This window comes from Girardinichthys multiradiatus, chromosome 2, assembly GCF_021462225.1.
Source record: "Girardinichthys multiradiatus isolate DD_20200921_A chromosome 2, DD_fGirMul_XY1, whole genome shotgun sequence".
Lineage (NCBI taxonomy): Eukaryota > Metazoa > Chordata > Actinopteri > Cyprinodontiformes > Goodeidae > Girardinichthys > Girardinichthys multiradiatus.
Window position 1 is genome coordinate 5938575 of NC_061795.1, and position 12473 is coordinate 5951047.

Sequence of the window (12473 nt, forward strand, 5' to 3'; positions counted from 1 at the left end):
AACTAGAAATAGTCAGGCTTGCCTCCATGGACAGCGTGGGCTCTGGAACCCAGCTTCTCAAGAGGGGCTGGACTCTCTTCTACTCTGGAGTGGCCCACGGGGAGAGGCAGCAGGCTGGGGTGGGTTTGCTTGTTGCCCCCCAGCTCAGCCATCTCGTGTTGGGGTTTACCCCAGTGGATGAGAGGGTCGCATCCCTGCGCCTTCAGGTTGGAGACAAGTCTCTGACTGTCGTTTCGACCTACGGGCCGAGTGGTAGTGCGGAGTACCCGGCCTTCTTGGCATCCCTGTCGAAGGTGCTGGACAGTGCCCCTCCTGGGGACTCCATTATTCTGCTGGTGGACTTCAACGTCCACGTGGGAAATGACATTGACACCTGGAGAAGCGTGATCAGGAGGAATGGCCTCCCCAATCTGAATCCGAGTGGTGTTTCGTTATTGAACTTCTGTGCTTGTCGTGGATTGTCCATAATGAACACCATGTTCAAGCATAAGTGTGTTCATCAGTGCACTTGGCACCAGGACACTCTAGTCAGGAGGTCGATGATATACTTTGTTGTCGTGTCTTCAGACCTTCGGCCGCATGTTTTGGACACTCAGGTGAAGAAAGGAGCTGAGCTGTCCACTGATCACCACCTGGTGGTGAGTTGGATCTGCTGGAAGAGGAGAAAGCCGGACAGACTTGGCAGGCCCAAGCGCATAGTGAGGGTCTGCTGGGAACATCTGGCAGAGCCCTCGGCCATGGATGTATTCAACTCCCACCTCCGGGACAGCTTTGACCATATTCCAGGGGATGTTGGAAACAAAGAGTCCGAGTGGACCATGTTCTCCGCATCTATTGTTGATACTGCTGCCCGTAGCTGCGGCTGTAAGGTCTGCGCTGCCTGTCGTGGCGGCAATCCCCGAACCCGGTGGTGGACACCGGCAGTAAGGGACGCTATCAAGCTGAAGAAGGGTTCCTATTGGCTGTGGTTGGCTTTTGGGACTCCTGAGGCGACTGATGGGTACCGTGAGGCCAAGTGTGTCGCGGCCTGGGCTGTGGTAGAGGCTGCCCTTTGTCACCGGTCCTCTTCATAACTTTTATGGACAGGATTTCTAGGCACAGCCAAGGCCCGGAAGGAGTCTGGTTTGGGGACCAGTGGATTTCTTCTCTTCTTTTTGCAGATGATGTGGTCCTGCTGGCCCCCTCTAGCCAAGACCAACAGCATGGGGCAGTTCACAGCCGAGTGTGAAGCGGCTGGGATGAAGATCAGCTCCTCCAAGTTCGAGGCCATGGTTCTCGACCGGAAAAGGCTGGCTTGTCCTCTTCAGGTTGGAAGGGAGTTCCTGCCTCAAGTGGAGGAGTTCAAGTATCTCAGGGTCTTGTTCACAAGCAAGGGAAGAATGGAGCAGGAGATCGACAGACAGATCGGTGCGGCTGCAGCAGTAATGGGAGCGCTGTGCCGCTCTGTTTTGGTGAAGAGAGAGCTGAGCCAAAAAGCAAAGCTCTCAATTTACTGGTCGGTCTACGTTCCTACCCTCATCTATGGCCATGAACTTTGGGTCATGACCGAAAGAACGAGATCCCGGATACAAGTGGCTGAAATGAGCTTCCTCCGTAGGGCGGCTGGGCACTCCCTTAGAGATAAGGTGAGGAGCTCAGCCATCCGGGAGGGGCTCGGAATAGAGCCGCTGCTCCTCCACATCAAGAGGAGCCAGTTGAGGTGGCTCGGGCATCTATTAGTATTACAGATTTATTCTTGCTGTTTTATATTCCACTTTCTGAGCTGTTATATGCTGGTTTGTGTGTAAGTCGCACACACAAGTACTCTGTGTGTTATCTCAGTCACTTATAGGAAGAACTATACACTAATAACTGCATGAGACATTTTGTTATTCTAATGGGAGGAAAGACACACTAAAAATGGTTTTGAAAAATAAGTAAATTTCTCCAATGTTAGTTAAACACAGTTTAAGTAACTGGTGCAATTTTCCAATATTTAGGAAATAGACAAATACTGTTAATTCTGTTTTACCTTGTGCATCGTCAGAAATATTGACACCTTGAGACTGAAGAATCATGGGCAGACCATAGTCTGTGATTTTCAAAACAAATCGCCCATCAACCAAGCAATTTGTGGACTTCAGGCGACCGTGAGCCAACCCTCGTAGGTGAAGATACTTCATTCCCTATAACAAAGTAAAGACAATACAAGATGTCAGACATTTAATCTGAGACCAGTTTGATCAAGCATAGCTTGATAATGTAATAGTTTTAGAGTACACTGACTGCTGGCATCAGAATTTATTTTGAAGTGAAACAGAATCAATTCCTTATGGCTATGGGATCAATGAAGAGAAACAGAAAACAGTGATATGAAACACATTTTGGCAAATGTTAACAGATACTTCATTCTGTATCATCAGTATTTTGTTTCAAAATCAGATCGGAAAACTGTAATATAAAACTAAACCCAAAATATGCACGCCCCTGACAGATTTAGATAAAACATTATTTACATTCAACCGACAATATAAGTATATATGTGTGTGTGTATACAGCGGTTGGACAATGAAACTGAAACACCTGTCATTTTAGTGTGGGAGGTTTCATGGCTAAATTGGACCAGCCTGGTAGCCAGTGAAGGTTCAATTAGCAGGGTAAGAGCAAAGTTTTGCTCAATATATTGAAATGCACAAAACATTATGGGTGACATACCAGAGTTCAAAAGAGGACAAATTGTTGGTGCACGTCTTGCTGGCGCATCTGTGACCAAGACAGCAAGTCTTTGTGATATATCAAGAGCCACGGTATCCAGGGTAATGTCAGCATACCACCAAGAAGGACGAACCACATCCAACAGGATTAACTGTGGACGCAAGACCCGGATTGTATCCAAAAAACATAAAACCACGGCTGCCCAAATCACGGCAGAATTAAATGTGCACCTCAACTCTCCTGTTTCCACCAGAACTGTCCGTTGGGAACTCCACAGGGTCAATATACAGGTACTTCTCAAAATATTAGCACATTGTGATAAAGTTCATTATTTTCCATAATGTCATGAAGAAAATTTAACATTCATACATTTTAGATTCATTGCACACTAACTGAAATATTTCAGGTCTTTTATTGTCTTAATACGGATGATTTTGGCATACAGCTCATGAAAACCCAAAATTCCTATCTCACAAAATTAGCATATTTCATCCGACCAATAAAAGAAAAGTGTTTTTAATACAAAAAACGTCAACCTTCAAATAATCATGTACAGTTATGCACTCAATACTTGGTCGGGAATCCTTTTGCAGAAATGACTGCTTCAATGCGGCGTGGCATGGAGGCAATCAGCCTGTGGCACTGCTGAGGTCTTATGGAGGCCCAGGATGCTTCGATAGCGGCCTTTAGCTCATCCAGAGTGTTGGGTCTTGAGTCTCTCAACGTTCTCTTCACAATATCCCATAGATTCTCTATGGGGTTCAGGTCAGGAGAGTTGGCAGGCCAATTGAGCACAGTGATACCATGGTCAGTAAACCATTTACCAGTGGTTTTGGCACTGTGAGCAGGTGCCAGGTCGTGCTGAAAAATGAAATCTTCATCTCCATAAAGCTTTTCAGCAGATGGAAGCATGAAGTGCTCCAAAATCTCCTGATAGCTAGCTGCATTGACCCTGCCCTTGATAAAACACAGTGGACCAACACCAGCAGCTGACACGGCACCCCAGACCATCACTGACTGTGGGTACTTGACACTGGACTTCTGGCATTTCGGTATTTCCTTCTCCCCAGTCTTCCTCCAGACTCTGGCACCTTGATTTCCGAATGACATGCAGAATTTGCTTTCATCCGAAAAAAGTACTTTGGACCACTGAGCAACAGTAGAGTGCTGCTTCTCTGTAGCCCAGGTCAGGCGCTTCTGCCGCTGTTTCTGGTTCAAAAGTAGCTTGACCTGGGGAATGCGGCACCTGTAGCCCATTTCCTGCACACGCCTGTGCACGGTGGCTCTGGATGTTTCTATTCCAGACTCAGTCCACTGCTTCCGCAGGTCCCCCGAGGTCTGGAATCGGCCCTTCTCCACAATCTTCCTCAGGGTCCGGTCACCTCTTCTCGTTGTGCAGCGTTTTCTGCCACACTTTTTCCTTCCTACAGACTTCCCACTGAGGTGCCTTGATACAGCACTCTGGGAACAGCCTATTCGTTCAGAAATTTCTTTCTGTGTCTTACCCTCTTGCTTGAGGGTGTCAATAGTGGCCTTCTGGACAGCAGTCAGGTCGGCAGTCTTACCCATGATTGGGGTTTTGAGTGATGAACCAGGCTGGGAGTTTTAAAGGCCTCAGGAATCTTTTGCAGGTGTTTCGAGTTAACTTGTTGATTCAGATGATTAGGTTCATAGCTCGTTTAGAGACCCTTTTAATGATATGCTAATTTTGTGAGATATGAATTTTGGGTTTTCATGAGCTGTATGCCAAAATCATCCGTATTAAGACAATAAAAGTCCTGAAATATTTCAGTTAGTGTGCAATGAATCTAAAATATATGAATGTTAAATTTTCATCATGACATTATGAAAAATAATGAACTTTATCACAATATGCTAATATTTTGAGAAGGACCTGTACACGGCCAAGCTGCTATAGCCAAACCTTTGGTCACTCATGCCAATGCCAAACGTCAGTTTCAATGGTGCAAGGAGCGCAAATCTAGGGCTGTGGACAATGTGGAACATGTATTGTTCTCTGATGAGTCCACCTTTACTGTTTTCCCCACATCCGGGAGAGTTATGGTGTGGAGAAGCCCCAAAGAAGCGTACCACCCAGACTGTTGCATGCCCAGAGTGAAGCATGGGGGTGGATCAGTGATGGTTTGGGCTGCCATATCATGGCATTCCCTTGGCCCAATACTTGTGCTAGATGGGCGTGTCACTGCCAAGGACTACCGAACCATTCTTGAGGACCATGTGCATCCAATGGTTCAAACATTGTATCCTGAAGGCGGTGCCGTGTATCAGGATGACAATGCACCAATACACACAGCAAGACTGGTGAAAGATTGGTTTGATGAACATGAAAGTGAAGTTGAACATCTCCCATGGTCTGCACAGTAACCAGATCTAAATATTATTGAGCCACTTTGGGGTGTTTTGGAGGAGCGAGTCAGGAAACATTTTCCTCCACCAGTATCACGTAGAGACCTGGCCACTATCCTGCAAGAAGAATGGCTTAAAATCCCTCTGACCACTGTGCAGGACTTGTATATGTCATTCCCAAGACGAATTGACGCTGTATTGGCTGCAAAAGGAGGCCCTGCACCATACTAATAAATTATTGTAGTCTAAAACCAGGTGTTTCAGTTTCATTGTACAACCCCTGTATGTATGTATGTGTATATATATATATATATATAATATATATATATATATATATATATATAGTGTTTGATTCACTGTCGATTTCACAGGTTTTCCCACTTGCAAAGCATGTAGAAGTCTTTAACTTTTATCATAGGTACTCTGTGAGTACTGGAATCTGAAACAAAAATCCAGAAAATCACATTGTGTGATTTTTAATTAATCATTTGCATTTTATTTCATGACATAAGTATTTGATCACCTACCAATCAGTAGGAATCCCGGCTCTCACAGGCCTGTTAGCGTTTCTTTAAGAAGCCCTGCTGTTCCCCACTCATTACCTGTATTAACTGCACCTGTTTAAACTCATCTATATAAAAGACACCTGTCCACACACTCAATAAACAAACTACAATCTCTCCACAAATAAGCAGCTTATTATTTTTCCGTTGCCTCTTTGCGGGGCAATTTGGGGACTTTGCCAAGCCCCTAGATGCGTGTGCATCTAGGGGTTATGATTATTGATTGATTAATCTTGATCAGTAATTATAATTACAAATCATAATTTGACAAAATCAATTTCTTAACCAAAATCCTCATTTATAAATCGAGACCAGAGATGTTTCTGGTGTTGTAATTGCGGCTCAACGCCTTTGACAATTACAGCCGTTAAATACTCAGTAATAATTAATAACTATTACCGGAGATGTCACTATTTAATCGACCGTTTCTGCCGAAACGTATGGAACTTTTAACCTTATCTTGACTGACAAATCACTTTTTGCACACAATGAACACAAAATGCTCTCTCTTTATCTATGTGAATATTTATTAATCTTCACCTACTCAACATGCAAAATTCTACATAACAAGGGTAACACATCTAAATAAGCAAAATAAAGAACACAGCAGTGGGTGTTGAATCAACCAGCATTTATGGCAAAATTGAGAATATGGCGAAGAGGTGTGGGATGAGTGGAGAGTGGGCGGGGGCGCAACTCCAACTGTATTCAGTGATGTCTTGATCATAAAACGTCCCCCAACTCCTGAGCAGACAAAGAGTTATAAACCTTTTGGCGGCAAGCTAGCAAGCAGTGAGGTTGAAGACAAAGGAAAATGGAGAATTTTACCATGAGGTGATTTTAACAGTCCAGTCTTACCACACACCTGCGTTGACTCTCATGTGGTAAAACACGCACAGAGCTAGGAAAGCTGCGGCTCCAGATATCAAAATAACACATCAAAGTTTCAATAACAAGGTTACATGCACATATCATTCAGAACACATTAGATCCTAACTAGCGATTCTGATCGCTTCTACAACCTCTGACCCTGCCCAGGCCTTCTAATAAAGAAATAAAAATAAAGGATGGGTTTTACTTGGTGAAGTTTCCTTCTGGGTCAGCAAGTGGGAGGGAAAGATGGGGGGTTGAAGCGTTGTGCGCGTCCGCAGCTCAACTCCAGGAAAGCGGTCAGTCCCCGTCCTTTGGCCTTCTTGATGAAAAGGAAAAATATGATCTGACCATCAAAGTCGACTTGGGATGAAAACACGGTGGCGGTTCGTTCCTCGAACTCCGTGTTTTTAGTTACGTGTTAAACTCACGTCTTCGATCGGCAAAGTGAAATTTCTGGCCTTCCTAGTCCAGAAACCTCAGTTATGAATTGTTCGTTGGCCAACGAGAGAGAATAATTGAAGACTCCACGTGGGATCTCTTCTTCTCCAGAGGATGCTTCAGTTGCGTGGTAACCGTGTCAAGATTTCCAGCTGAAGGCGGGGTTTTCAACATGGAGGCCTCCATATATAGCGCCCTGTGACGTCAGACTTGGGGCGTGTCATATCAGCCGCCATGTCCTGGATACAAAATGGCCGAAAGCACCAGGAGGCCTGGTGTCTGTGCAAGTAGTCCAATATTCAGCAACAAGTGGTCCAACAAAAGTTATCAAAATCGTGAGTTTTCCGCCATGTTTAGCGGACGTGGTCGGGGCACGAAAATGGCGTTCACGCCCAAAGTGAAAAAATGCAATAACTTTCCCAAAGAAACGCCAAATCACACCAAAGTTGGTATGGTGGATGCTTCTACCACCACCACAAAGTGTTAGTATTGTTTCATTGTTTTACATTTATTAGTTTCAGATGACACTATACATAAGTTTAAGTTATTTTATTTAGACAGATATTTTCTAATGGGTGCTCACTTTAGTTAAGATTTGTCTGAATGGTTTACTTATACTTGGTTTTTTTTTCTTTGAGGTTCTGCAAATGCAGAACAGCTGGAGATGGAAGCCAGGAACATACCATTATGCCAAAAGACTGAGGGGGGGACTTAACTTCTTAACTTGGTAAAGTTGTTAGTTATTTTGTCACTTTAGTATTCACTTATTTGTGTTAAGTTAAAGAGTAATTTGTGTCATTTATGTTTAATTAGTTTGTATGTATTTTTCTCATTTGTTCTTATGTTGTGCCTTCCCCATTTGAGTCTAGGTTATTCCACCCCTATTTAAGTAGTCTTTGTTTTTTGGTCTGGAGGTCAGTTTTGTTTGAGTTTTGTTGCTGTTCAGTTGTCCTCAGCTGAGTTGGGCCCAAACCCATGTCATTTATTATCTGAGTTATTTTTGTATTGAAGTTGACCTTTTGTTAACTATTTTTGACAGTATTAAATTGAAGCTTTTCCAATTTTTGAACACCTTTTGTCCTTGCTTAAGCCTGGTCCACCACAGTTGGCATGAAGGAGAACCTTCGGGTTCCCGACGATCCTATGGGATCATATGCTGACATCACCAAAGCCGTGGCATTGGCCCCTGAGAACAGGAAGTCACTTTTTTTACTGGGAAAGGTTGCTATCTGGCTGTCTACACTCAATCAACTTCAAACAGTGTCAGATGACTGATAACTAGTGGGTCTAACTTCATTTGAAGCACAGTGACCTTTCATAAAATGGCGTGGCTGTGGTGGCGGGGCGAAGTTGGACGTCACGCCATGGCCATACGTTTGGCTTTAATTTCCATATACATCATCTGATCTGCACCATATTCAATGTGATTGATTGATCCTAGTCCAGTCCCCAACAGAGATCTGATGACATGTTTGGTGGGTGTGGCCTAATTCCTCCACAGCCCCCCCTAGAAAATTTTAAAAAATCAGCCCCAAGCCATGCTTTGAAATTGTGAAATTTGGTACACATATGTAACTTGTCAAGACCTACAAAAAAGTATCTTGGAGCATTGGTCCAAACCCCACAAGAAGTCGGCCATTTTGGATTGAATTTGCCATTTTGACCCCAGTTTTGCTGTTTCTAGACCGCATATCTGAGCGAACTCCTCCTACAGCTTTTGACTTGGAGACTTGAAAATCACTCAGTATACTCTTAAGGCACTGGGGAGCAAAAGTTATCAGAAGCTTTTTGATACATGAAACTGTGGGTGTGGTCATGCCTCAAAATATGACTTCTTGCCATGAAAGACAAAATTAAAATAGCTCCTACAAGGAAAGTCACAGAGACCTGATACCTTCTGAGATTGATCTGCCTCTGGCCCTGAACAATATTCACTGATCAGATGGTGATTATGGTTGATCTTTGTCAGCCTCAAACAGCTCTATTGGATTACATTGGAATTTGGATCAACAGCGCCCCCTAGGACACTTCAAGGGCTATATCTCCCTCATACATCATCGGATCCACTTGAAATGCAGTATACATAATCATGAGTTAATGATGGACATGTTGACACAGTCAATAGATTACATCACTTTAGCCCCACCCACTAATAAACAAATGAGTGTAGCTTCCATATGGAATGTCCGATTTACTCCAAATTTTGAATGCTTCTCACCAGACCAAAACTCTGCGTGACCGGAGATCATATGGCATGTTGCTCACAATGCCACCAAGTGGCAACGTGTTGAAGTGAAGCCGTGTCATCGTCAGTGGCGTGTAGGAGGTGATGCCAGGCTCCCGCGGTCGCTGCACAGGCCGAGTTGCGATGAGGTGTGAGGGCCTTCAGTGCTGCTTGCAGCTTTAATCTTTTATTATTATTGTTAGGTAGTCATTTTACCCCCTTCTGTAGAATAGTACATATTTATTTACGTGAAGATTTTTGGACCAGAATAGTAATTGTACTGCTACATGGTCAATAAATGTTCACATAAATAAAGAGAAGTGTTTGTGTTTATTTCATGCAAGAGTGATTTATCTGTCAAAGTAAGGTCAAAGTTCCTCCACCAATCGGTGGAGCAGCTGATTAAACAGTGACATTTAGGGTGATTTTGGTTAATAATTATCAAATATTAATGATAATTAACTAATTGTAATTATTAAGTGCTTCTGAGCCCATAATCACAACACCAGAGTGCATCTCTGATTTCTATTCGTAAGCAGTGATTGTTGGTTAGGAACTATTTTTTGTAAATTATGATTTTTAATTAATTTAATAAATTTTTTGATAAATATTAATTAATCAAGAATCATAATCCTTACACCGTCACTCACAGTTGAAGAGTACCTATGATAAAAATCTAAGTATTCTACACGCTTTGCAAGTGGGAAAACATGCAAAATCTTCTCCCCACAATGTATATATATATATATATATATATATATATATATATATATATATATATATATATATATATATATATATATATATATATATATATATATATATAGGAATGAATAGTCTTAGAAGAACCTTAATGAGGTCCATGAGCAGTGATGACTTGAACATCCAGTCTAGCCTCACATCGCTGTCTGCCAGCAGGTCTGCCAGACTTCCCCGTGGACAGTGCTCGACCACCAGAGCTAGAATTCCTGAATCCACAAACAATCCCAGGTACAGATTCAGGTTCTCATGACGCATCTCACGCAGCTGGAAACAAACACACAAGAACCATGTTGAAACAGTTATCCAACTTTTAAAGTGTTGAAATGTACTGACAAACTAAAGGTTATATATGTGTTGTATGTACCTTGCTTGGATCCTTTAGCTGTGGAGCTGCGATGTTGTGTGATTTGTGTACTTACTGTGTTTCCTCTGTCTGCTCTGTGTATACTGTGTTTGGGTTGTTTATTCATTATGTTCTTAGTCTCTGTGCATTTTGACAGTACAGAAATTCCTTAAAAATACATAGTTTGTCATATAAATTACCAAAATATTCCCATTTAAACATGTGTATATCTACAATAATATATATTGTTTATAACGTCCGTAAATGTAATAGTCCTTGAACAAAAAAATGAAAAGGCTTTGTTTATACATTAATAACCTATAATGAACCGAATTTAAATATTCATTAAAAATCCATATTTAATCAACAAATTCCCAAAATATTTTTAGATCTCCGTGACTATAGAAGAAACAATATAACTGTTTATTCAAGTGCCTAAGTTCATTACCTTTTCAACCAAAAATCATTAACAGTCATATCCATAGTACTTAACCAAATTAAAAACATTATATAAAATATATGGTAATGCTAATAAAAGTCCCTAAACATTCTCAGAAATCCATATCTTTATGTGGAATGATATACATTGTCTGTCATGTCTCATTTCAATATTAGTAATAATGACCAAAATTGAAAGATTCATGTAAAATCCATACTTTGTCAGAACAATCTCAAAATATTTATCAATAACCTCGTTCACATGTAGAATAGGCCAGATGTTCTTCAGCCAGAACAATGTAATGAGTTCATCAAAAGTAATTTATAATTGCCATTATTGATTAGCATATATATTTATGAATTAATTGTACACAAGTTGGCAGTCCAAATTGAACCATGTTTATTGGGGATTATAGCCATTGTCTACTTAAGTAGTGTGCAAAAGTCCACGGCATTTGGCCCAACAGAACTTGAGATACAACTGCTAGGTTTATTAGCAAACATTGCACACTGTAGTGACGCGCTTTGGGATAGAGCTTTAACTAGAATAGGTAGTTTTCAGGATTATATACAGAACATATCCTGAGGGTTTGGGCTCTCTAGGTACGACGAGTGATTTTTGGGGAATTGTTTTATAAGTGAAGGGTCGGAGGTACATTTTCACACATAAGCTACGCCCACTTTGCTCAATCATTACCATATTGATAACATATTCTCTAGGTGGTATCCTGAAGAAATGTACCAAATTTTATAAAAATCCATTCAGCCATTTTGGCTATATACATTTCTCTTGCCTTTAGTGTCCCCTAGGCTTAGATCCCTCTGAAAATGAGTACATACCTACAGTTTGACCTTATGCACTACTGGTATGAAAATTATTTGTACATCTTAATCTATTTTCAAGTTGGGCCAAAAAAAGTTTTTTTTTGCTTAAAAAAAGTTTGATTGCAATATAATATATCTGTAATTTTCCCGACAAAATCTTTTAAATTCACTGAGTTCAAAGGTCAAATGTGAGATAGCATATAAGCCACGCCCACTTTTAAATTATATTAAAAGTATGTCCTGAGATCAAGGTCTTGAGCATATGGACCAAGTTGCGTGTCAATCCATCAATCCGTTATGCAGATATAAACTTCTGGTGCCTATAGCGCCCTTCTATTACTGAATGTGTATCAAACTCAATGTATAGGCACAATAGCTCATTCTCTATCAGGTTCTCCAATCTTGTTTGGAAATCATGAAATATAGCAGAGATATAGTCAATTAACTTTTGTGCTAGTTCGCGAATAAAGTTTGTCCGCATGTAGCTTTAACAACTTTTGAACATTTGACAAAGATTTCATACCATTTTGTCCCGCTAACTCTGTAAATGGTATGTACAGAGTTTTATCTTGATTGAGCTCAAAATGTAGGAGGAGTTGTGGAAAATAGATTTTGCCGTTGTCGTGACATAGCAAAAAATCTATTTAGGCGGAAGTGGGCGTGGCCAATTACAAAGTGATGCAGAATCATCCAAATGCCAAACGTCGCTTTCAATAGTGCAACATGTATTGTTCTCTGATGAGTCCACCTTTACTGTTTTCCCCACATCCGGCAGAGTTACGGTGTGGAGAAGCCCCAAAGAAGCGTACCACCCAGACTGTTGCATGCCCAGAGTGAAGCATGGGGGTGGATCAGTGATGGTTTGGGCTGCCATATCATGGCATTCCCTTGGTCCAATACTTGTGCTAGATGGGCGCGTCACTGCCAAGGACTACCGAACCATTCT

At 41.7% G+C, this 12473-nt stretch overlaps 1 protein-coding gene across 2 annotated transcripts in view; it reads right to left on the reverse strand.

Annotated features, from left to right (window-relative positions):
• Nucleotides 1-12473, reverse strand: part of LOC124878347 (retinal guanylyl cyclase 1-like) — a 63683-nt gene that overhangs the window by 13516 nt on the left and 37694 nt on the right. Inside the window, exons 13-14 of one of the 2 annotated variants that reach the window (XM_047382254.1) lie at nt 10060-10185; nt 2012-2165 (exon numbers count right to left, since the gene is read on the reverse strand). In XM_047382254.1, coding sequence (XP_047238210.1) covers nt 2012-2165; nt 10060-10185 — 280 coding nt within the window. Of the gene's footprint in view, nt 1-2011; nt 2166-10008; nt 10186-12473 lie in introns of both variants that reach the window. The other variant, XM_047382245.1, reaches the window with a different exon arrangement.